Below are 27,044 nucleotides of genomic sequence, written 5' to 3'. Positions count from 1 at the left end.
CATGGTAGTGAAAGATGCCAATCAAACTGGCTGTTTTGTCCTGGATAACCTCATGCTTATTGACCTGTTGGTGCTGCACGCATCCAGATAAGTAGAGATTCCATCACACCTGGCTTTTGCCTTGTGGTTGGAGAAAGGCTCTGGAGTATCACTCACAGCAGGACACCCGTTTCCTCACCTCCCTTTGTACTCCCAATAACCAGCCAATTGCATGGCATTTCTGTGGCAATGAATGAAGTGAGCAGCCCATGGTTGTTGAGATCTGGTTGTATGCAGGCTTGCAGGTGCTAATGCAACATTGCAGACAAACATACCATGACGTCGGTATTCTTTGTTCTTCTGCAGTACTTGGAGATTACTTAGAACTTAACAACACAGTACCAGCCTTTCATCCCATGCTATTATGCCAACCTTTTAGCCCTTCTACATAACCCTCCATTTTCTAGCATTCATGTGTCTAACCAAGAGTTTCTTAAATGCCCTTCATGTATCTGCCTATCACCACCCAGCATTGTGTAAAGAACTTACCTCTGACATCCCCCCAATATTTTTCTCCAATCACCTTAATATTGTGCCGATTTATATTAGCCATTTCTGTTCTTGGAAAAATTCTCTATCTATCCACTCAATCTATGTCTCCTATTGTTTTGTACACCTATATCAAGTCACCTCTCATCCTCCCTCGCTCCAAAGGGAAATGCCCAGCTCACTCAACCTATAAGATGTGCTCTACACTCCAAGCAGCATCTTGTTAAATCTCCTCTGCACGCTGTGTAAAGCTTCTACACCGTTCCTGTAATGAAGCAACCAAAGTTTAACACAATATTCCAGGTGTGGTCTAACCAGGGTTTTGTAGAGCTGCAACATTACCTCACGGCTCTTGAACTCAATCCCCTAGACTAATGAGGATCAACACACCATACCTCTTCTTAACAACTATTGTGCAGCTGCTTTGAGCGATCTATGGACATGGACCCCAAGGTCCCTCTGTTCCTCTACATTACCAGAATCCTGCCATTAACCCTATATTCTGCCTTCAGATTTAACCTTCTGAATTGAATCACTTCACATTTTTCCAGATTGAACTCCATCTGCCACTTCTTAGCCCTTTTGCATCCTGCTAATGTCCCTTTGCAACCTACAACAAGCCTCCACACTATTCACAACTCCACTAGCCTTTGTGCTGCCCACAAACTTAATAACTCAGCCTTCCACTTCCTCATCCAAGCCATTTATAAAAATCACAAAGAGTAGGGATCCCAGAATAGATCACTATGGAACATCACTGGTTACTGACCTCCAGGCAGAGTACACTCCATCTACAACCACCCACTGCCTTCTGTGATTTCTGTGAGCAAGCCAACTCTGTAAATACAAAAAAAAAACAATGTTCCCTGAATCTAATACCTTCTGACTTTCTGAATGAGCCTACCATGGGGAATCTTATCAAATGGCTTACTAAAATCAATATATACCACATTCAGTGCTTTGCCTTCATCAATTTGCTTTGTCACATCCTCAGTCAGGCTCCTGAGGCACGACCTACCCCTCACAAAGGCTCATTGACTATCCTTAATAAGACTATGCTTCTCCAAATGCTCGTAAATTTTGTCTCTAGGAATCTTCTCCAGTAATTTTCACACCACTGAAGTAAAACTCATTCGTCTGTAATTACTTGGATTAAACCTACTCTCTATTGTAAACAAAGGGGATAATGTTTGCCACCGTCTAATCAACTGGTATGACTCCTGTAGCCAGTGATTATGCAGACATCACCAAAGGTGCAGCAATCTTTTCCCTTGCTTCCCATAGTAACTTGTGGTATATCCTATTCAGTCCCAGGTACTCATCTTTCCCAATGTTTTTCAAAGATTACGGCACATTCTCTTGTCTTAATATTGACATGTTCAAGCATATCAGCCTGTTTTACGCTGTCCTCACAAACGTCAAGGTCTCTTTCACTTGGTGAATACTGAAGCAAAATATTGATTAAGGACCTACCCCACCTCCTCTGACTCCAGGCACATATTGCTATACCATCACTGATTGGTCCTACCCTCACTCTCACCATCCTCCTGTCTTTCACAAATGTATAGAGTGCCTTGACATTTTCCTTAATCATATTCATCAAGGTCTTCTCATGCTCTCTACCCTTTCTAGCTCTCCTATCCATTCCTTCCTGGCTTCCATGTACATATCCAGAGCCCTGTCAGATTTTGGCTTCCTAAACTTAAGCTTCTTTCTTCCTCTTGACTAGATATTTCATATCTCTTGTCAACTATCATTCCTTCACCCTGCCATCCTTTCCTTGCCTTAATGGGACAAACTTAACCAAAACTTCCAGCAAGTTTTGGTTAACAACCTCCCCATTTCTGTTATGCTTTTCCCTGAGTACATCCATTCCCAATTTACATTCCCTAGTTCCTGCATAATGGCATCATAATTTCCCCTCCCCCAATTAAAAACTTCTCCATACTGTCGGCTCCTATCCCTCTCAATACACTCCTTCTAGATATTGTGTTAGGGATCCTTCCTGAACACACCCAACAAATTTGGCCCCATCTAAACCTTCGGCACTAATGAGGCACCAATGTATATTAAGATTGACTGCTATCTTTAAGACAGTTTGTTGGGAGTGATATTGGGTTCATTCCAGCACAGAGGAGATGGTATGATTGAGAACTGCCTTAATTAATGTGTTTTTTATAGAATGGAATTTGAATGAATTGCAATGGATCATTTACTAGCTTTGCTGTGGAAAGGAGAACTTAATGTTTGGTTTTTGTTTTCATTTCTTGTAACGTTGTGCTATTTCACCTGACAGGGAAGCAGACTGAAGCACCATTGAGCACCGCCAGCCAGGATCTCACACAGCTACATGCACTGGAACCGGTTGATGACAAAAAGGATTTCTATGGGACAGGTACAGCCAAATGCATGCTCATGCTCTCTCCACTTAGTGCTGGCGAAATGTGTTACTCAGGAAGAAAGACATTAAAAATACTTCATAGAAGCATTATCAGTCATTCTCTGAGGATCGTCATCTTTTGTCTTGGAGAGGTTTGTAAGCTCCTGATAGCGATGCTAACTGGAGTTTAACTCCTGGTAGGGTCCTCCATGGCAGTAAGGTCAAGGGTGAGGTTCCAGACAAGGAGCAAACCAATCAAACCTCAATGCTGGAGCTGTTGGAAGTTGATGACACATCACAATGACAGTGAAGGTAGAGGAGGGCTGCAGCAGTGAAGGGTCCCCAGTTGTCTTGCGCTCTATGCCACTGGACCTTGAATCCGATCTATCAAGGACTGGGCGGTGGCTGCCTGTGTATCAACCTCCCCAAGTTAAACAGAGTCACTTACAGGTATTCTTCATTAAGCAAATAATGAACATCATACTGAACTCAAGTGATCACTCTACTACCATTATTAACAAAATTTGATTTATATTTATATAAGGAAACATTAAGACAAATGAGCGAAGATTTGGCTGAAAGAAAGGTTGGTGTACAAGGTTTGGGGAGAGATGTCAAGAGTTTCAAAGCTGGGTTATTTTAAAAGGTACTTTATGTTATCCTGTATTGTAAAGTTGTTGGAGTCTTGGAACTGTTACACAACAAGATGGTCCTTCACTGTTGTGTTCACCAAGTGTTCTGAAAGAGTTTTGTGTTTGAAGGTAAAAACCACTTCTTATCATTTAGCATATTCTTCTGCACCTTCTCCAGCTTGACAATGTCTTTCCTATAACGGTGACCAAAACTGCACACAGCTCTCCAAGTGTGGTCTCATCAATGACATCAAACACAATCTTCCTAAAACAGTAACACATAAACAATTATACTTCTTCTTGTCAATACTGGGTACACCATTTAAACAATCACAATCCAGGTTCAAAAAATTATATGAACTTCTGGGGTAATGCCTTCTACAAAAGCCATTTGGGTTCAGGGGTTCCAATCAGTGAGATGGGATTTGAAGATGTGGGTTGTAGAGGTCTCCTGCCCTACAAAAAAGACACAGAAAATCAGGTTACTGACAGAGCCCGCTCTTCTCAAGAAGGATCTGTTTATGTGCACCGTGTTGATCAAACAACTGTCAGAGGGCCTTAGCAGAAGAATTGTAGAGATACTTGAAGCTAGAAAAGGCCACAAAAGCATTTCTAAAGGCCTGTGTGTTCATTAGTCCACAGTAAGAGAAAATGTCTCCAAATTGAGGAAATTCAGTACTGTTGCTACTCTCCCTAGGCATGGGTGTCCTGCAGAGATCATAGCAAGAGCACAACGTGCAATGCTGAAGGAGTGAAAAACAAAGAACCCAAGGGTAATAGCAAAAGACCTGCAGAAAGCTGCAGAGCTTGCTGAAGTCCATATTCATTATACACTATAAGAAAGACACTGAACAAGAATGGTGTTCATGGAAGGACACCATGGAGGAAACCACTGCTCTCCAAGATTGTGTTTGTCTATTATTGTGACTTAGATGAAGATTAGATCACATTTTATGAGTAATTTGGGTCACTGCAAAGGGTTCACAAACTTTTTCTTGTAACAATATGTAACTGCAGCATAATGTCCTTACTGTTAAATTTAATGCCCTGACTGATGAAGGCCAGCATGCTAAATGCCTTCTTCATCGCCCTGTCTACCTGCCCAGTTGATTTCAGTGACCTGTAACTTTTATTCCCAGGTCCAGGTTCCATTGTTCTACTCTTGTCAGTGCCCTGCTATTCACTGTATAGGTCCTATCCTGGTTTGACTGCCCAAAATGCATTTTTTTCACACTTACCATTTGCCATTCCGCAGACATCTCTATAACTCAGTCCATCTCCATAACTCAAGATCTCTTTACAAGGTTGCAAGCTGCTTCACTATCAACAGGATCCGCAAATTTAGTATTCCGCAAACTTGCTAATTGTGTCATGTACATTCACATCCAAATTATTTACGTAAATAATGAATAACAGAGGTCCCAATGTTGACACCTGGGCCTCCATTTGGAGAATCAACTCTCACCATCACCTCTCTGATCTATCACCAAGCCAACACTGAAACCACCTCGCTAGCTTCCCTGAATCCTATGTGACCTAACTTTCAAGTCAGCTTGCCAAGCAGGACCTCGTCAAAGGCTTTACTAACATCCATGTAGACAATATCCACTACCCTACCTTCATCTATCCCCATAGTTACCTCTTTTTAAAAAATCCAAAAGATTAATCAGACATACCCTCTCACACATAAAACCACGCTGACAATTCCTGATCGGTCTCGACTATCCAAGTGATTTTATATCTTGTTCCTCAGAAACCCCTTTGGTAACTTCCCTAAAACTCAAATCAAGCTGACTGGCCTGTCCTTACTACCCTTCTTGAACAAAGGGACAACATTAGCCACCCTGAAGTCTTGTGGAACTTTGCCACTGACTAATGACAAAGCAGGTATCTCTATAAGGGTCTGTCTCAACACACTGCCCTCCACTATCTCCACACCAGTCCCAACCTCACCATCAAATCTGTAGACAAGTGGGGTGCTGTTGTAGTCTGGTGGGCTGTCTCTACCTAGCTGAGGCCAGACAGCAGCTCTCAAGACCTCCTCTTATATACCCCTTGCGCAGGAGCACATGAAGGAGCACGAGGCCATTGTCTCCCACACATCACCTACCTCATCAACTCTGGAGAACTCCCACTCACTACCACCGACTTCATAGTTCCTGGATCCCACACTGTTTTGATCTGCCCAAGATTCACAAACTTAAATGGTCAGGTAGGCCTGCTGTTTCTGCCTGCCCCTGCCCCACAGAACTCATGTCTGCATGCCTCTACTCTGTTTTGTCTCCCTTGATTCAGTCCCTTCCTACCTAATCAGTGACACTTCACATGCTCTCCATTAGTTCCATCACTCTAGGTTTTCTGACCCTGATTACTTATTTTCACTATGGACACCCAATCCCTCTGCACTTTCATCCCTCATCACGAAAGCCTTAAAGCTCTTTGCTGCTTTCTGAACAACTGACCCACCACCACCCTCCTCTGTCTGGTGGAATTAGTTCTTACGCTCAACAGTTTCTCTTCTTGCTTCTCCCACTTTCTCCAATCCAAAGTGTAGCTGTTTGTACTCACGTGGGCTCTAGCCATGTCTGCTTTTGTCAGCTACATGGAATGGTCCATGTTCCAAGCCTACACTAGTACCCAGCTCTTTGTCAGCTGTATTGACCACTGCATTTCCAACTCTTTCTCCACTGTATTGACCACTGCATTGCTGCTGATTCCTGTTCTTGTTGCTGAACCTGTCAATTCCATCAACTTTGACTCCAGCTTCTACCCTGCCTTCAAATTTACTTGATCCATCCTTGACACCTCCCTTTTCCCCTTTTCTCAATCTTTCGCTCCTTTAGACACAGACTATCCACTGACATCTTTTCACAAACCCACTGATTCTCACTGTTCCCTTGACTATACCACTTTCAACCCTGTCAGCTGTAAAAATACCATTCCCTTCTTTCAATTCCTCTGTTATGCTGCTCTTGGAAAGGCTCCTCTATATTGGTGAGATCCAATGCAGATTGGAGACCACTTTGCCAAGTACCTTTGCTCTATCCATTGCAAAAGGCAGGATCACCACCCATTTCATTTCAACTTCCCATTCCTTGATTGACATGTTGATCCATGACCTCCCCTGCTGCCAGGATGAGGTCACTCTCAGGTTGGAGGAGCAGCATCATATTCTGTCTGGGTCGCCTACAACCTGATGACCTGAACACTGATTTTTCTAACTGCTGGTAATTTATTCCTTGCCCTATCTTTTATCCTTTCCCCATTCTGGTTCCTTCTTACCTCTTCTCTTTTCCTTCCCTATCTTCAGGAGCTGCCCATCACCTCCCTCTGGTTCCCCTCCTCCTTCCTATTGGATTCTTCTTCCTTCGGACCTTTACCTGTTTCACCTATCACCTCCCAATTTCTTAATTCATCACAGCTCCCCACCCACCCACCTTCTCCCTCACCTACCAGCTTGTACATGTCCTCTCTCCCTACCTTTTTCTGACGTGCCCTTTTCCTTTCCCACTCCTGATGAAGGGTCTTGGTCCAAAACATTGTCTGTTAATTTCCTCTGTAGATGCTGCCCGACCTGCTGAGTCATCCACCAAATTCCTGTACTTGGATAAATAGTGGGGAGTATTCTTGGTTCTCTGACCACCATTTATTTTTGCACAACCAGCACCAGAATCAAGCCAGCCTGCTATTTATGTTATTGCCATTGGTGGGACCTCGATGTGTCCATGTTGGTCACAATACTTACCTACAAAGTTATTGTAGTTCAGCAGTATTTCAGTGACTGTAAGGAGCATTGAGACTAGGTTGTGAAAGGGACTCCCTCCATACAAGTTCTGTTGTTTGTAATCCCATTGGCAATCTAGTCTTGGGCTAATGTGCCTGCCACTCTGCTTCAGATGTTGGAGGTATGCTGGGCGAAATCAGAAACTTGACATATTGTGCTTGCTGCATGATATTACAATGTGGTCCCAAAACTAACTGACAAACTAAAGATTAGGAGTTTCAAATCCCATAATGGTAGATAGCAGCTTTGATTCAGTACATCTAATATCCAGTGGAATGTTAACTGAGGACAGAGTTGCAAAACCTTCCAGATTGTTTGGATCACAGGTTTGATTTAAGAAAAAAAATGGTTTCCCAGCCTGTGACTCAAGGCCCATACTATGCAGTGGACTCCTGGCCTGCTAAGTTGTCAGGGCAACTGGAAATATTATACATATCTATATCCAGAGATTCAAATTTAAGGGCAATACAAGAACATTATTAGTAATTTTGTAAAGTTAACAGCAGTCTTAATAATGAGTGCCAGGTAGTCATGTAGTAAAATTTACTATGAATTGCAGGGATCTCATTCAGCTTATTAAAAGTTCAGTTGGAAATTCCAAATGTTAGTGGCGTTGCTTGAGATTTGGGTTTTTGTTTTTTCCTGCAGAGACAATGGACAAGGTTGTTCAACAACTTGGTTATATTTTAGCTTGAGTAATAACTATTGTGTTTCACCAGATTGTAACCAAGCCGAAATTGTGCTACGAAACAGTAGACCTGTTCACCTGGCATCAAGAGTTAATGGAAAAACTGTCTAATGAATGTCAAGGAGTGTAGGAGGGAAAGTCGGCAGTTGGATTAGGTACTGGGTTGTCAATATTCATTTTCAAGCTATGTGGAGCTGTATAGGGTGCTTTCTGAGTGAATTGCAAACAAACTCAAGATATCCAAGCACCATTGTACTCTACAACCAGTACTGTTTGGATATTGGCCCAGAGCACAATGCTGCACAATAATTGTTTAGCAAGTAATAGGACATCTATTTGTGAGTCCACTGGATGGCTGATGAAGAACAAAAGAAAATATACGATGTTACAGGGAAACAGGGGGACCTCTTTACTCTGCATTCGATCTATGTTCTACCTTCCTGGCGAGGGTATCAGAGTTAGGTACAGTTTTGCTTTGTACCTAACATGTAGTCCCTGCCCCAAGTACCTTGTCAAGAGCCTTCTGAAAACCCAAATAAACAACATCCACCTTCTCTGGTTCATTTCCACCAAGGCCTCACCCATCTCCAACTCCAAAGGGCCTTCCCCAGTATCAGCTCTTGAGACCTCTGCCTGTATCAAGAACCCACTCCTCACACTATCCCATTCCCTCACCCAACCCTCCTCACACTATGCCTGTCCTGCACTGAGACCCTTCCCCCACTACCCCGGGTTCAAAGGAAGAGTCCTGGAGTCTTGAATCCTGATGAAGAGTCGTGACCAGAAACTTCGACTCATTTTCCATCATTGATGCTGCCTGACCCACTGAGTTCCTCCATCTCCTTTGTGTGTTGCTCCAAAGGGTAGACCTCACTTGACCTACCATGGTTTGCATTGCTTAGGCTCCTCACTAAGCCGTCCTCATCAAAGCTTCTGTACTTGAGTTTCAATGGAACCCTTCTCAAAACGGTCAGTCCAAGATATTCAAGCAGTGGCAGAAGATTCACCAGGTTAATTTCTGCAAGGGGTTGAATGTGTGAAGAGTCAAACAGATTGGTGTTCAGCAGATTGTGATGATCCTGACAGTGGAGACTGAAAGGTTCTTTCTCCCACTGGGTTTATCTAGAGGGGTATGGTCCCACAACTGAGATGACAGGTGATTGCAGAGGGCAGTGAATCTTTGGAGATTTTTATGAAGACTACATAGTCATGGTAAAGGTTGACGTGCTTTTAATCTAGAAGGGGCAGTATGGTAATGTAAATGTTAGCTCAATGTTTTACAGCATCAGTGATCACCAATTGGGGTTCAGTTCCCACCACTGTCTTAAGAAGTTTTTATGTTCTTCCTGTGACCACATGGGTTTCCTCCAGGTGCTCCAGTTTCATCCCACATTCCAAAGATGTCCAGATTTGTAAGGGTTAGTAAGTTATGGGCATGCTGTGTCAGCACCAGAAGTGTGGCAATACTTGTGGGCTGCCCCAGTACAATTCTCAGACTGTGTTGGTTGTGAACGCAAAATGACACATTTCACTCGATATTTCAATGGACATTGACAAAGAAAGCTAGTATTTAATATTTAAACTACAAAGTGGTTTAAGTTTATGGAGAGAAGGAGCAGGGAAGTGGTGTGGAGGGGAGGCCTGATCTTATCGACTAGCAGAGTGGACTCGACAGACAGCGGCTCTGTTAGATGAAATGGCATCTTATTTGCTGCACTAATGAAGGTGAAGGGATTCCAGGGATATGCATGGGATAGACAGGGGTGAAGTGAATTAATGGTTCTAATACAGCTTGTGGGAGCTTAAAATCTCTTCTACATAGGGCACCTGCTACTTGGTCAGTTGTTGACTTTAAATCTGAAATGGATAGGTATTTGTTAACCAAACATGTTGTTGATGTGCAGCAAAGATGAGCAAGTGGAATTAGATTATCCTGCATGCCAGAGGCCTCCTCTGAGTCAGTGTTCCTGGGTCTTTGTTTTTTACCTCAGGGAACTGTGCCTCATATGTGGCCGGAAACAACAAATTTACCTACTGGGTTTCTGCACCAAGTAGCCAAACCCTATTGGCCAGGAACATCTCCAGCCCACAATCTGGCATGAAAAATCGGTGGAGTCACAGATAACAAAAAACTCATCTATAGATACAGATCAGCATAAAAGGCTTAGCTAGAGGATGACCTCCTCGTGGGGGAGTCTAGGACAAGAGGGCATAGCCTCAGGATGTCCCTTTAGAGGAGGAATTTCGTTAGTTAGAGGGTGGTAAATCTGTGGAATTCATTGCCGCAGACAGCTGTGGAGGCCAAGTTATTGGGTATATTTAAAGCAGAGGTCAATAGGCTCTTTATTAGTTCAGGGATCAAATGTTACAGAGAGAAGAATGAGGTTGAGAGGGATAATAAATCAGCCATGCTGGAATGGCAGAGGGGATTCGATGGGCCAAACAGCCTAATTTTGCTCCTATGTCTAATGGTCTAGCATAAAAGGTTGGGAGGAGAGGTGGCAGGTGGAAATTAAACCAGACAAATGTGAGGTCAGATACTTTGGGATAAAAATCTGGTAGGACTCGTAGTGTAAATGTCAGGAATCGTAGGATTGGTGATGTACAAAGAGACTTGGGATGCGAGTCTGTAGCTCCCTGAAAGTGTAACACAGGTGGATAGGGTAGTGAAAAAGGCATTTAGTGTGTTTGCCTTCATGGGCTGAGGCACTGAGTGTATGGATTGGGACATGATGCATGGGAGCACATATGAAATTTTGTGTCCCAGCACAACAGTGAGGGTGTGTTAGAAATATCAAAGGTGCAGTAGAGATTCACCAGGAATTTGCAGATTGGAGTGATGTGGTTATAAGGAGAGATTGGATAGGCTTTGTTTGTTCTCACTGGATGTTGGAGGCTGAGGGGTGATATTATGGAAGTTTATAGAGTTATGAAGGGCACAGATAGGATATATAGCTGGAGCTACGTTGCACAGGATACATAAGCTGCAGGTTTGCAACGAGGGGGAGAAATTAAAAAAGGTCTGAGGGCTTAATTTTTTCCATAGAGGTAATTGGCAATTAGCTTATTACTGTGAGCTACCCCAGAGCTTTTGTTTATGTGCTAACCAGAGAGATCATTCTGTACATAGGTACATTTAAATGGTACAAATGGGGTTTAAAAAAAAGCAGAATGCAAAATATTGTTTTGATTACAGAGAATCTGCAATGTAGTCAGACAAATAAAACATGAAAGTAATGGATATAAGATATAGCAACAGGATTAGGCTATTCAGCCCATCAAATCTGCTCCCCCATTTCATTCCTGGGATCATTCTGGTGAACCTCTTCTGAATCCTCTCCAATGTCAGCACATCATTTCTTAGATAAGGGGCCCAAACCTCCTCACAATACTCCATGTGGTCTGATCAGTGCCTTATAAATTCTCAGCATTTCATCCTTGCTTTTATATTCTAGTCTTCTCGAGCTGAATGATAATATTGTAATTGCCTTCCTCATCTAGAGCCAGCTGCCAGATGAATTGATAGAGGCATTGTGGTGGCATAGACAAGCTGAGCCGAAAGGGTTGTGTGATTCCAAGTGCAAGGCTGGAATTGAATGAAACAGAGATGGACTTGTGTTGTGGTAACCCAACAGAAGTTACATTTCCACTTTGTTCTTCCTTTTCCCACAATGTTACTTGCCACATCCTTTGTGTCTGTGCAGGCTTTATTCTTATTTTTTGTGACCTGTGGTATGGCTAGAGATCAGTTTAAATCCAGTCAAAAGTTGCCTTAGTACGTTTTCTTATTATACCTTCAGAGCCTTCAAGCTGTGGTTATGACTTGTGCCTCGAGTAGCTCAGATCAGATACTCAGTGCCATAGGAACGAGTAAGAGCATTTTGTTAACAGTTTCAAATCCTCTTCAAACCTTTAGCAGATTTAAGCTTGGGGTAGGAGAAATCAACACTCAATAAATATAGTGTTGTTTGTATTACCCAGGCTTTATGTGAATTGAGGGGAGAGTGTCTCCTACCATTTGAAAGGCACTAATTACTTCTGTGTAATTGGACTCTATAGAAATTGGAAGACTGATTGCATCTATCAGTACTCCATTTCCTCCTTTTGCTTTGAGCTGTGTTCAAACCCGGGTAGCTTGCTGTGCCCAACTTAGAGCTGCCATTTAGTATATAAATAATTTCTAGTTTCAGGTACAATGTTGACTTTCCCCTCTACCTCCTTTCTCCACCACTGAGCATCCACCTCGATCTTAGTCCATATAAAATCTATCAGCACTTTTTTGACATTATATGGATCATGATTTCATCTCCATTTAGCACCTTCTCAAATTACCAAGAGAAATTAGCTTCTCTCTGAACTACCACTCATCCCTCAGTCACTGGAAAAGATTTAGGCCCATCATTTACAAATAAATGTGATAATTCAAGACTTGAGAGAATTTGTCAGAATGGCTTGATCCACATGTTCTCCTGACAGATTTATCTCAGTTTAAAATTATTTGTGTGACATTTGGTAACTTTGTTTTTGGATTCCATTGACCTCAGGATGTTTAATTTAATCATATGGCCTTTTCACTCTAGTAGAACCATGGCAGTTTATTTTATCCTCTCTGGAGCAGCGCAGGCTGAGGGGGGACCTGACTGAAGTGAGAGGCATAGACAAACAGCCAAGAGCCTATTTTCAAAGGTGGAAATGTTAAATACTAGAGGGTGAAGGTTCAGGGTGAGGGGGAAGTTTAAAGGGTAAGGTGAGAATAGTAGGTGACCAGAGCAGGCTGCCTGGGGAGATAGTGGAAGAAATTATTCCTCGTCTGTGTTCTAATTGGAGGTCCCTCTATTCTGATGCTGTGCCCTCTGGCCCTAAACTTACCCCCACTATAGGAAACATCCTCTCCATATCTATTCTATCCAGAACTTTCAATCCATTCAATATTCAATTGGTTTCAGTGAGATTCCCCCCCCCCCCCCCCACCATGCTTTTAACCGTCAGCAAGTAGAGGCCCAGAGCAATCAAATGCTCCTCGTGTGTTAATCCTTTTATTCCTGGAACCACTCCAATGCCAGAATTGGCACCGTGCACGGCAGCCGTGTTGTGTACTCTGAATTGGCATTGTAATTTTCTGCTTTTCTCTCTACTTCTTTCCGCACTGCTCTTACAAGAAGCTGAAGATCATATCAGGTATGATCGGCTGACTCTTTTGAACATCGGAAAAATGGCATTTGGTCATAGTGTGCTGCCTTTCTACCACTGGGACCCCTTGCTCGTAAGAACCACGGGAGGTTCATTCACCACTCTGGCATTACCAAGGAAGCATCACCGGAGGAGAGGAAGAAGAGCCAGCATCTTGGTTTGGTTAAGACAGCGCGCAAATCGGCCTCTGCTCCCTTGCTTACTCCTGGACAACAAGCTGTGTGAGCCGACAGTATGAATCTACCTCCAACGGGAAACAAAGCGCTGTAACGTCTTGTGCTTTAGTGAAACCTGATTGTTGGAAGAATCACCAGAGCAAGCCATCGGCTTCTCTGTGTTCTGAGCAGATAGTTCTAAAGACCGCTCTGGGTAAAGTAAAGGTGGGAGAGAATATATCATAGTGAACAATGCTTGGTGTGACAAGTGGTGTGCACACCCTCAAATCCTTTTCCTCCCAGATCGGAAGTACCTTGTGCTGCTATGTCAACCTTTCTGGCTTGTTAGAGAATTCATGTCTGTTTTATTACAGCTGTGTACATCCCACCACAGGCCAATACCAAGCGGGCTCACAATGAAATTTGTGAAACCATCAATATCTATGAAGCCACACACCCAGAGGCTGTTTTCATCATCGTTGGAGACTTTAACCAAGCATCACTGACTAGAGCTCACCCAAAGTTCTGTCAACACATCAAGGTGAGTACACTGGGAGGAAGCATACTCAATTACTGCTACTCTCCTTCTGCAACGCCTACAAAGCACTTCGCCGCCCTCCATTTGGAAAGTCTGACCGTTCCTCCATCTTGCTCCTACCCGCGTACGGGCAGAAACTGAAACAGGAAGTGGCCATAATGAAAACTATCCGCTGCTGGTCCAACCAATCAGACTCAGTGTTACAAAACTGCTTTGATAGCATCACCTGGGAGGTACTTCAAGCTGAAAACATCTCCGAATACACGGAGGTGGTCACAAGCTTCATTCGCAAGTGCATTGAAGACATCGTTCCTCAAAAATTGGTCTGGGTCTACCCAAACCAGAAGCCTTGGATAAATAGTTCAGTGCATGTTGCTCTCAAAGCATGGGATAAAGCCTTCGTGCTCGGAGATCAACGGGAGCTCAACAGTTGCCACTATGATTTACATAGGGCCATCAAGGTGGTAAAACGGCAACACGGACAAAATCCAATCACAACTCTGACACATGCAGCGTATGGAAAGGACTGCACACCAACACAGACTTCTAGAGGAAACACAGCAGTACAGTCAACATTGCTGCCTTTTATGCTAGATTCAAGCTTGATAAGACTGAACCCCTGAGGAGACCTGCACCTTGGTCACCTGCAAGGCTGAGGTAGGTAGAACATTCCAATGTGTCAACGGCCTCAAGGCAACGGGGCTGGACAGCATGGGCCCCCAAATCCTCAAGACATTCTACGGGGCACCATTGTGATCATCCTGACTGGCTGTATCACCTGGTACGGGAACTGCACCAACCTTGATCGCTGGGCACTGCAGAGAGTGGTACTGTGGACCCAGTGCATCTGTGGACATGAACTTCCATCCATTGAGGACATTTACAGCAACAGATGCATAAAGGAGGCCTGGGAGATCATCGGGGACACCAGTCACCCCGACCATAAACCGTTTCAGCTGCTTCTGTCTGGCAAACTGTACTGCAGCATTAAAGCCAGGACCAACAGGCCACGGGACAGCTTCTTTCTACAGGCCATTAGACTTACAAATTCACATGTCTGTACATTGTAACGGAGTCATAACACAAAGATTTTTACTCCCTCACGTATGGATGGATATAAAAATAAATTGTATTCAAATTCTATCCTTTCTTAGATGAGGAACCCGATACTGTTCACTATGCAGTCTGACTACTGCCTTACAAGCACTCAGCATTACATCATTGCTTTTGTATTCTAATCCTCTCAATATGAATGCTAACATTGCATTTGCCTTCTTCACCACGGACTCAATTTGCAAATTCACTTTGAGGGAATTCTGCACAAGGACTCTCAAGTCCCTCTGCATCTCTGATTTTAAACTTTATCCCAATATATTCCAACTGCCACTCTGTCCTTTCCCCCATCCGAGTCCTTCTGCAGACACCTTGCTTCCTCCAACACTACGTGCCCTTCCATCTATCTTCATATTGGACACAAAGCCAAATGATTCCTACATACAACATGAAAAGAAACCGTCCCAAAACCAGCCCCTGCGGCATACCACTGGCGGCCAATGGGAATAGGCCACCTTCATTCCTACTTTGCCTTCTTCCAGTCAGCCAATCTTCTATCCATTCCAGTACCTTTGTAGATATCGGTTTTTACTTTGATGTGAAAGATTCTTTTTCTGTTGATCAGTGTCAAAAAAGACAAATCTACTGTGATTCAGTGTTGTAACATGATGAAGAAAACTTCCCGGGGGGGGGGTGGGAATACTTTTAATAGGCATTTATCACCATATACTACCCGGAGATTCATTTGCTTGCAGGCATTCACAGTAGAACAAAGAAATACAATAAAATCTAGGAAAAATTACAACCAGACTGAGAAACAGCCAATGTGCAAAAGAAGACAGACATTGCATATAAAAATAATAAATAAATAATTTCAAAACTTTCTTGAAATTGAGTCCATGGGTTGTGGAATCAGTTCAGTGTTTTGGTGAGTGTCAGTAATCCATGCTAGTTCAGGGCTTGACGGTTGAAGGATAATAGCTGTTCCTGAATCTGGTGGTATGGGATCCAAGGCTTTTGTGTTCCTTCCTGATGGCAGCAACGAGAAGAGAGCATTTTGATCTTTTTTTTAACCCACTGTTTGTTAAATAATCTTAAACTGAGAGAGCTCACTCAGCAGCAAAGACAATAATAAATCTTCCATCAAGAGGACAAGAAGGTCCAGATGTTTAATAGTTAATTTCAGGAATGGTAGGTGCACTGGACTAAATGTCCCTCGCCATTTTCACCACAATATTTCAACAGTGGCTGGACCTTAAAAGAATTGCTAGAATTGCCTTAGCTGACAGAACTGTGAAATACCTTATCAATTGAAAACTATACAGTCAGCCTTCCTTATCCGCGGGGGATTGGTTCCAGGACCCCCCCGTGGATACCAAAAAAAGCGGATGCTCAAGTCTCTTATGTAGCTGACCAGTGAGGTGGTCTTTAGGACCCAGTGGAACCCTGGACCTTATTTAACCTGTCTCAGTGCGGTGGTCTTTAGGACCCGTCACAGCTCTGAATCCACAGTGTTTCTGTTCACGAAAATAGTCACAATCACGATTGAAAATAAAGTGGAAGTAATAAAGCGATTGGAAAGAGGTGAAACACCATCGGTCATTGGAAAAGTGTTAGGCTACAGTCGGTCAACGATCGGAACAATTTTAATGGAGCATGTGAAAGGCCCTGCCCTGATGAAAGCTACTGTTATTACTAAGCAACGCAGTGGTTTAATTATTGAAATACATGCATTTCTTATGTGTTTTATATGCATAGAAAGGTAAAATGTATACTATCTACAAAGACAAACGTTTGACTAACTGATGCTAGTACCAGATGTACCTGTTCTGACTTCAAATCCAACTTAAAGACAGACTCGGGGACAGAACTCGACCATAACCCAGGGACTGCCTGTACTTCATCTCCAGATTACTTATAGTACCTAATACAATGTAAGTGCTATGTAAATAGTTGTTATACTGTAGTGTTAGAGAGTCATGACAAGAAAAAATAGTCTGTACATGCTCAAATAACGAGTGCTGGAGAGAGAACTTACGGGTTTTCCCAATCCGCAGTTGGTTGAATCCACGGATGCGGAATCCACGGATAAGGAGGGCCGATTATATTTTCATTTCTTGAGTACAGTGTTCATAGTTTGTGAGCCAGTAGTTAATTTTCTTAATTTTGAGCCATGTTAGACCACTTTTACTCTCTGACCTTGCTCTGTAATGTTTCGCCCTTCAGTGCTTAATAGGAATTTACCATCTGCAGCAAGTATCCCAGTGAGTGAGTGCTGTTCTGTGTGACCTGGGATCTCTGTGTTTCAGTACCCAAGGACCCGCTGGAAGGCATGCTGGAGAGTGACGAGCTGACATTTTTGAATGACCTGCTGAACCCGAGTCCCAGTGCAGCTAGTGACTTCGGCCACGAGTGGCAGAACACAATCGATAGCTCGGGGCTTAATCCGGGCCCCATGGTGGAAGGTGCTGATCTCAAACCAGCTGAGGCTTCGGCGGGTTTCCTGCCATCCCAGCTCTTTGACCTCAGCCACAACACGGCAGGAGCTTTCATTGGTGAGTCAGCCTGTGCGTCCCATACCCCCTACGCATAAACGTGCTCAGCAATCATGTCACTTTGCAAAGGTTAAGCCAGCTGTAGTAGTTCCAGAAACACAAAGTTCACTGGCAGAAGATAGCATGTGTGTGTGTCTGTTTTGTTTGCTGCAACTTATTTTGTATGTGTTGTGTAATTACCATTAACTTTCCTCATTATTCTCTACAAACTGTTACCACTGATTCAGCTGAAAACAAGCTCCAACCTTCTGCTAACAGAAAGCCTTTACCTAATTGACTCACCAATTACTGCCCCTAACCTTTGGCCCCCGGGCGGTCTCCTCTCCTGTCTATTCTGTTGAGCAAGTCTCATAGAGAAGCCAGCATTTGATATCCACCCTGGTTTCCAAAGTTCTTTGAGCACAGTGTGTGAGACTGAGGCCTGATAGAGGAGGAATGGCATCAGTGAACTGGTTGGGGTGCTTCAGTACCACATGTTATGCTCATTTATTTCTGGTTCCAACAAATTTCCACTGGAGGCATTTGAACCAGTGATTACTGGGTTCTTGGTCCAATAACTTAAACAGAAGGTTACTATGGCCGAAGGAAATCCACAACTTTAGAATGTTCACCTCACAGAGATGGTAATCCCTGTTCCTGCTCATTTATCTGATCTGATCCAATAAGTTGAGTGGATGACAAAAAGGGTGTGTGTATGTTCATCACACAATGCTGAGCATTTGTCAGTAACTTTGTATGATGTGAGTGTGCTTGACATTATGCTATACTCCCCAGACTGTGTTCCTGAATATGCTCCAGCAGGAGACAGGTGCCCAACGGAAGTACCCAGCTCATAATGCCTTTCACTGTAATTGGGCAAGGTTATGGAGAACCTCACACAACAACTAATATATGTACATGGGTGTCCAGTTGGATTCATTAGCAATCAAACTGTGGATCTTAATTAATCTTATTCTGACTCCTTAGAACACAAGACTATAAGACATAGAAGCCGAATTAGGTCATTTGGTTCATCGAGTCTGCTCCACCATTCCATCATGACTAATTTATTATCCCTCTCAACCCTTTTGTCCTCCTTTGTTCCTGTCATCTTTGACACCCCCACTAATCAACAACCTGTCAATCTCCACTTTAAATATATCCAATGGCTTGGTCTCCACCTGTGGCAAAGAATTCCACGTATTCACCATACTCTGGTTAAAGAAGTTTCTACTCATCTCTGTACTAAAGGGATTCTTGTATTCTGAGGCTGTGCCTCTGGTCTTAAACTCCCCACTATAGGAAACATCCTCTTCAAGACAACTCTATCTAGGCCTTTCAAGTCAATGAGATTTCCCCCTCATTCTTTTAAATACTGAAACTTCTAAGCTTAGCTCAAAGATACTGAGATGAATCTCAGAATCCCATAAGTTGCTTGATTAAGACAAACTAAATCTGACAGGGATCTAGTGCATGCTCTGAAGTAGGTTCCCCTTGTATCAATCTCCTGTGTGGTCTCCAGTATATGGTCTTAGTAAGGGAGAAAAAATTAGGTACTATTCAAATCAATCATGTAACATCAGATATAGAATCACGTCTGAAAGTCTGTTGGTTGGGTGAGTGTATGATGTGGAGCTGAGCAACGCTTCTATTGCCAATATACAGTCGTTACTATCACAGCTTGTAGTGCAATCCTATCTCACACAATGGAGGCCAATTTACTGATTGTACTTTTCTATTTTCAAGGTTGGACTGATCTAACAAAACCACAGCCAGTGCCATTTCCTGTCCCACAGCAGCCAGAGCCAAAAGTACCAGTACAGCCATCCCAGAACCTACCAAAGGTTCCACCCAGAGGTTAGTGTGAGAGACTGATGGCAGTGCTATAATCTAAATGATCAAATAGCAAGTTTCACGTCCACCAACATTTCACTAGGCAAGATCAGCAGAATTTGTCCTCAGAAGAAGTCTCACCTTTGTACCCCTGCGCACACACCATGTATCCAAGATTAGCAGAATCTTCCACTGTAATACGGGCATGACCAGAAGGAAAAGGATTCCACACAAAGAGAATTTAATATTCACATTACACTGCAGAGGACTGCCAAAGACATGAAATGATTGTCATTAGGGACATTGATAGCTGATTTATCCAGTGAATAACAGAGCCACTTAGACTCAGTGTGGTTTTCTGCTGCAGTGGCCCATCTACTTTCAGTTCACAGATGCTCTTTTGCACACCACTGTTGAAAGTCATGTTTATCGGCGTTACTGTCATCTTTCTGTCAACTTGATCCAGAGCCACTCACTGGATGTTTTATTGTTTCACACCATTCTCTCTGAATTCTAGAGACAGTTAAAATCCCAGGAGATTACTCAAACCACCCCATCTGGCACCAACAATCATTCCACAATCAAAGTCACTTAGATCACATTTCTTCCCCATTCTGATGTTTGGTCTGAACATTTGAACCTCTTGCCCACGTCTGCATGCTTCTATGTATCAAGTTGCCACATGATTAGCTGACTAGATATTTGTATTAATGAGCAGGTGTACCTAATAAAGAGGCCGCTGAGTGTAGATGAAGAAAGGGCCTTGTTGTGTTCTGAAATCACTTGTCTTCAGTCAGTTACTGATGGAAGGTGAAGAAGGACATCAGTCTGAAACAAAATCTTCATTGTTGTGTGAGCCCTGGGATTAGCGCATATGTGCTTGTGTTGTGGTGATCTGGCTTCCCAAAACTGTATTTACATTCTTATGTGGAGTTAGAGACCTTATCATGGAGGAGGAGATGGCTGGTGTATATCAGCACACCTAGAAATGGAGGGTATGAGTTAGCATCCTTGGTTGGAAGTGAACAAAGTACTCCCAAGTGCTGGAATGCACCAGTTAACTCTGTCCTTTGAACTCGTGGTTAGGATTACTCTGACAAATATAGCTGCCAAAGCCTGATGGCAATGATGTACTAGATCTCACTTAGCCTTAGTTCAAATTTAGGGAGCTCCGAACCTGCATGTACTGTGCCCAGAGGGTATTAAACGCATGGGTAGAGTTTGCTGCATTTTCTGTTACAGCTTTTGCTGGATTTGTAGTACAGAGGCTGTCCAACCAGACACTGTCTATGGAACCAGGGGTCTTCAACTGAACTGGTATTAATGAGTCAAATCTTTCCTCTCCCCGCAGCTGACAAGAGCAACACACAGGACAAATCAGCCTGGTTTAACCTATTTGCAGATCTGGATCCTCTCTCTAACCCTGATGCTATAGGTCGAACAGATGAAGAGCTGCTGAATGCTTGAAACTGGAGGGGAACAAAGGAAGGACATTATACTGCATTATACTGTATTCAATTATCTCACTGCCGCAATTAATTTATGTTTACCAAAACACTAAGACCGTTAAATTAAATTTAAAAGTTGAGGGTCAGGGTAGGATAAATCTGCTAAACACTTGGGACGTAGTGCTGGTGATGCTAATTTCCTGCTTAGTTTCACATATTGCCAGTGCTGCTGCAACCCCACATCGTTCTCCTGTTTCCCAGGCCGTTCCTCAGGGCTTCACTGGGTATACAACAGGTATACCTGGGCTGTGTGGGAGGGCTGCCCTTGTATAATGACCCACAGACACTCCAGGCCCTTCTACAGGAACATTTGGAAATCAGTTGCATTCCTCTCAAACTGTGCATTAAAGTACTACTGTAAGGTATCATTTATAACATGGGAGTTCTCTGAGTAAAAATGGTCATTTTAAAAGAATGAATATGGGGTTGTTCTTTGGATGTACAATTCAGAGCTTTCACTGAGTTTTGCCTGTTTGCCTTTGACATGTGGACTGCTAATTTTAAAATTGTGCAGTTTATATTGTTATACCTGAATGCCTCAAGAAGCTATTCCCTTTGGCACTACATACAAGCAGCCTTTCAACATTTTCTCTCTGTAGCTATGTCAAGGCAGTTAGTTGCTCTTAACTCCCATCAGTTGAAACGGTGGACTAACGGACTAACTTTAGTTACTTTCTGCTTGTAATTTTGGAGATATGTTAATTATTCCTCACTACAAACCTCAGTGTAGATATTGTGCCTGGTTAGGTATGACTTTACAACTAGCCTAGATCTACTGGAGAGGAAGCAGGATCCAAGATGCATCTTTGGGAACAGTCACTGCTTTGGGAGGTGGGAGATAAACACTAGAACTTCCTGTGAGGTAGAAGTGGCATGTTTTTAAACTGTTTGTTAACCTGGGGCTGAAATTCCTATTAATGTGCAATATACATTAAGTTCTTCAACACTGACCGAACTGTCAAAGATACCTTGTAAAGGCAAAGGAACAGAGCTACTGTATGGCAGTCCCAAGCTCTGGCGTGTGTTGGATCATCAGCAATGGCTGAGTATTGACACATGAAGCTGTCACTGGGTTAATTTGATACTGTAAGATTTTCTGTGGAATATATACTTACATGGAGATAAAATCCTTTTATCATACAAAAAAGCAGCACTATATTTATCCAATAAAAAGCCAAAACTATGAAATCCCATGCTACATTACAACTATGAAACTGGCAAAGATTTTGTTTCATGGATTGAACTGCCCTCGAGTGTGCTTACAAAGGGAAGCTGTTAGCTCATCAAAGACTGAGGGTAAATCCTGGCTTTATACACAGAATACAGCAACACCAAGTTAAAACCTGCATTTATGCACAAAACCATTACTGCATTAGACTAATTACCTGGTGCTTGATCAGGTTTTAGGGTTGGGTGAGAGAGCACAATTCTCTCCAGAAAATGTGCCTTGGGGCATGGATTGTGTAGAACCACAATCTGATCTTGTTTGCATCCAGCAAAACTACAATTGATGATAGAACATAGACATCTTCTGCATAAATGCCTCGAATAAAAGCCTAAATAGCATGTGCACATAAATCACATCATAATTTTCATGTCTTGTAATGCATCTCCTTCAAGCTGCTATCACAGAAATTGAGATTCAGCTAGATCAGAACACCTATTTTCAAGGAATACACACAAAATCCCTGAATAAACCTCACCTTAACCCTCAACACTAAAGAGGCCCTTACTGGTATCTGTTAGGGATTTGTTTTTCGTGGGCACTTTTTTAAAAATATAAAACCTGTTCCTCAGCAAGAATATAGGGCACTCCAATTAACAAAGCAGATCAGCTTTGCATAACAAACTCTTAGCAAATATAGTTGAACAAGAGAGCTTTATTAATCACCCTAAAGATTTGTCTAATTGCAGAGATGAACATATTACAAATCTTACTTGTTTCATTGGGTAAATCTACAAAGGGCTTGTGCAGTCCTGCACATCACATTCCAAATATGTTTTACTATGTCCATTCCCAAATGTAAATCCAAACTGACGTGCGTTATTTCATGAGTGTCTAGGCTGTTTCTCACTCAGCAGTTCTTTAACTTCGCCTATATGTCACCATTAGCCTAGAATGGGAAGTGGTCCTCCATACAACTGTAGGGCTCCCCTGCTACCTAGAGCATGGTACCTTCCTGTCTCACAGTAAATAGCAGCTGCCTGAACGACGCCTACAGTTAACAGAATTGGTAAGAACTGGCAAGTAAATGCTCATGCTATTTTTCATCTATTATGCACTAACAGTAATTCAATGGATTATTGGAGAAAAATAACCTGTCATTTCTCATGCACGTTAAATTTAAGTCTAATGGCAATTAAAACTCCAATACCAGAAATTCCCGCTATATGCTCCCAAATTTTCTATATATATTGTAATTTTACTGAAGGGATCTCACTGTAGGTGCAACTTTTTTTTTCTAAAAAGTAGTATTTGAGGTCTTTGTACTTTGTACTGAATGGATATCTGGAAATTGCCTATTAAAATCAGTTTCTGAACATGTGGCTAATGGTTTTATTGTTATGTTTGAACTTACCTTTGTAACCTTGAGTTACAAGTTGAGCAGGAGAGTGCGTCTGCCAGAGGTGTAACTTTGACATATTATCTCAGTTATCCAGTATCATGAAAGGCAGTTCTTCAGTCAACTTTTTTTAACCATTCATTTTTTTTAAACAATGAAAATTCATCTGCTGCCAGAAATCAGCACCTTAAAAAATAATACCCAAAGTACTGGAATACTTGATGTGCACCTTTAAGCCATGAGAACAGCGTGGTCTAATAGCTCATTAATATCCATTACAATGCACCATTTTGTTCCTCTCCAAACACTTTATAGCTTCCCTCTAAACTACACTTGCAATGTAGGAGAATCAGCTGTGATTTGTAGAAATATTTAAAATTATTAGAGGCATAGACAGGGGAGTCCAAATCTAGAGCCATAGATTTGGGATGAGAGGGGAAAGATTTAAAAGGGCCCTGAGGGGCAACTTCACATAGGTGGTGAGCATATGGAATGATTTACCAGAAAGAGGCAGGTACAATGGTATTGTTTAAGAAGCACTTGGGTACATGAGGGGAAGGGCTGTGTCATATGGTCTGTGCCAACCAAAGCATCCACCTTGCTAGTCCCAGTTGCTCACATTTAGCCCATAACCCTCCAAACCTCTGTCCTCCACAAACTTATCCAAAAGCCTCTTAAATGTTGCAATTGTACCCAGGTCAACCACTTCCAGGTAGTGTACCCTCTACCCTCTACAGTGTACTCTGTAGAAAGAAGTTGCCTTTCAAGTCTCTTTAAAATTTTTCCCTTCTTGTATTAGTGCCCCACACACAAAATGCTGGAGGAACTCAGCAGTTCAGGCAGCATTTAAGTACAGTCGACGTTTTGGGCTGAAAACCTTCAGCAGGACTGGAGAAAAAAAAGCTGAGTAATTTGTGGGGGAGAGAGAAACACTAGGCGATAGGTGAAACTTGAACGGGGAGCAATGAAGTAAAGAACTGGGAAGTTGCTTGGTGAAAGAAACAAGGCCATGGAAGAAGGAAAAGGGGGAGGAACACCAGACGGCGGCAATGGGCGGACAAAGAGATAACGTGAGAGGGAAGGGGGGGGGGGTTAGTTGGAGGCATAACAGGAAGTTTGAGAAATCAATGTTCGTACCATCAGGTTGGAGGCTACCCAAACGGAATACAAGTTGTTCTTCCTCCAATCTAAGATGGCCTTATCCCGACAGTGGAAGAAGCCATGGATGGACATATTGGAATTAAAATGAGTAGCCACTGAGAGATCCCGCTTGTTCACCTCCACCCCCAACCAGGAAGGCCTCAAAGCCCTCTATTTCTTTCTGGACTCCAGACACAACCATTTCCCCTCAACCACCACTCACTTCCGCCTAGCGGAACTTGTCCTCACTCTTGATAATTTTTCCTTTGGTCCTCCTACTTCCTTCAAACAAAAGGTGTAACAAAAGGCATTCGCATGGGTCGCAGCTATGCCTGCCTGTTTGTTGGCTATGTGGATCAAACTATGTTGCAAGCCTACACTGGTGAGCATCCCGCACTTTTCCTATGCAGTATCGATGACTGCATTGGTGCTGCTTCCTGCACAGGTGCAGAACTTGTCAATTTCGTCCACTTTGCTTCCAACTTCCACCTGGCCCTCAAATTCACCTGGTCCATTTCTGACACTTCCCTTTCTCAATCTCACTGTCTCTATCTCCGGAGACAGTGTCTATTATAAAATGTCTATTATAAAACAACAGACCTTAGCAGCTACCTGGACAATCCCTCATCCCATCCTACTACTTGTAAAAACATCATCCCCTTCTCTCAATTCCTCCGTCTCCGCCGCATCTGCTCTCAGGATTAGGCTTTTCATTCTAGAACGAAGGAGATGTCCTTTTTCAAAGAAAGGGGCTTCCCTTCTTCCACTGTCAATGCTGCCCTCAACCACATCTCTATTCCATTTCACGCATGTCTACTCTTACCCCATCCTCCTGCCATGTTATCAGGGATAGGGATCCTCTTGTCCTCACCTCCCACCCCACCAGCCTCTGCGTCTAACACATAATTCTCCAAAACTTCTACCACCTCCAACTGGATCCCACCACCAAACACAGCTTTCCCTCCCTCCCACTTTGTTTACTGCAGGGATTGCTCCCTACGTGACTCCCTTATCCATTCGTCCCTCCCCACTGATCTCCCTCCTGGCATTTATCCTTGCAAGTGGAACAAATGCTTCACCTGTTCCTACACTTCAGTCCTTCCAGGTGAGGTGACACTTCATCTGTGAGTCTCTGGGGGTCATATACTGTGTTCTGTACTCCCAGTGTGGCCTCTTGTATATCAGTGAGTCCCGATGTAGATTGGGAGACCGCTTCACCGAGCATCTATGCTCTGTCTGCAAGAAGAAGTGGGATCTCCCAGTGGCCACCCATTTCAGCCAGAACCATCAACTGTACTTCTTTCCATAGACACTGCCTGGCCTGCTGAGTTCCTCCAGCATTTTGTGTGGGTGTTGCTTTGATTTTCCAGCATCTGCAGATTTTTTAATGTTTGTATCTGTGCCCTCAGTATTGGGCTCCACAGCCCTGGGGAAAAGACTTGACTGCTCACCTTATCCATACCCCTCATGATTTTATGAACTTCTATTGAGGTTACCACTCAGTCTATAACTCCAAGGAATAAAAATCCCACGTGGCTAACCTCTCCCTAATAACACAGACCCTTTAGGTAGCACCATCATAAATCTCGTCAGCACACTTATCAGGAATTCTCTGCAATTTATTGTAACCTGCCTCACTTTGAACAAGACCTCCTAATTTGGAATTTTAAACAGAAGCAATAACAGGATTTGGCTAGTCAGCCCCTCAGTTGCTGCCTTATTCAGTTGGAACACAGCTCTTCAGCACCTCCATCTTACTCATAACCTTGACAGCTTTAGTAAAATTAAACTAGCTTTTAAAATTTATTCATGCAATGCTAGTACCCCAATAAGGAAAGAAATCACATCTGTTGTGCTCAAAAGGAAGGCAGTGAGCCTCTTGAACTATTTCCATGCATAGTAGAAAACAGAAACAGATCTGGAAAAACTCAGCAAGATTCTAGCGTCTGCAGAATCTTTGGCATCAGTGAAACATCGTACCTGGAGGTTTGAGGCCAATACCAGAGGGCATGCATTCAAAAGTGGTGGGGAGGGTGTAAGTAGAAAGGAGATGTGCAAGGCAAGTTTCTTTTTCTCCCCCACGGTGGTGGGTGCCTGGAATGTGCTGCCAGAGGTGGTAATGGAGGCAAATTCAATAGAAGAGTTGATGAATGTGCAGGAAGTGGAAGAACTTGCATCACAGGTTATGGTATTGAGGTGGGAAAAGAGAATTAAAACCAACATCAGACTAGTCATGATCTTGTCAGGTGGTTGGACCATTTGCCTCACTCCTAATTTTCATGTTAGGCTTTCCATAGCTATCTTAGTGATAACGTACAGTACATCTGTTTCATATTCAGGATGGCAAGGTAGCAGAGTGGTTAGCACAATGCTTTATAGTGTCAGCAACTCAGGTTCAATTCCCATCACTGTAAGGAGTTAGTATGTTCTCCTCGTGACCATTTGGATTTCCTCCGGGTGCTCCAGTTTCCTTCCACAGTCCAAAGGCTTACTGTTTGGTAGGTTAATTGGTCATTG

At 43.0% G+C, this 27,044-nt stretch overlaps 1 protein-coding gene across 2 annotated transcripts in view; it reads left to right on the top strand.

Moving 5' to 3' along the window:
- LOC132392874 (islet cell autoantigen 1-like protein) overlaps window positions 1-23,380 on the top strand; it is a 145,754-nt gene extending 122,374 nt beyond the window's left edge. For both annotated transcript variants that reach the window (XM_059967381.1, XM_059967382.1), the window contains exons 12-15: window positions 2,825-2,923; window positions 17,258-17,503; window positions 19,229-19,339; window positions 20,667-23,380. In XM_059967381.1, the coding sequence (XP_059823364.1) occupies window positions 2,825-2,923; window positions 17,258-17,503; window positions 19,229-19,339; window positions 20,667-20,782 (572 nt within the window). In that variant the 3' untranslated portion in view covers window positions 20,783-23,380. The remainder of the gene's footprint in view (window positions 1-2,824; window positions 2,924-17,257; window positions 17,504-19,228; window positions 19,340-20,666) is intronic.
- Window positions 23,381-27,044: the final 3,664 nt, after the last annotated feature.

The sequence above is a fragment of the Hypanus sabinus genome, chromosome 4 (assembly GCF_030144855.1).
Source record: "Hypanus sabinus isolate sHypSab1 chromosome 4, sHypSab1.hap1, whole genome shotgun sequence".
NCBI lineage: Eukaryota > Metazoa > Chordata > Chondrichthyes > Myliobatiformes > Dasyatidae > Hypanus > Hypanus sabinus.
The sequence above is the reverse complement of the archived record's forward strand: the minus strand, read 5'-3'. Positions and strand labels throughout refer to the sequence as shown.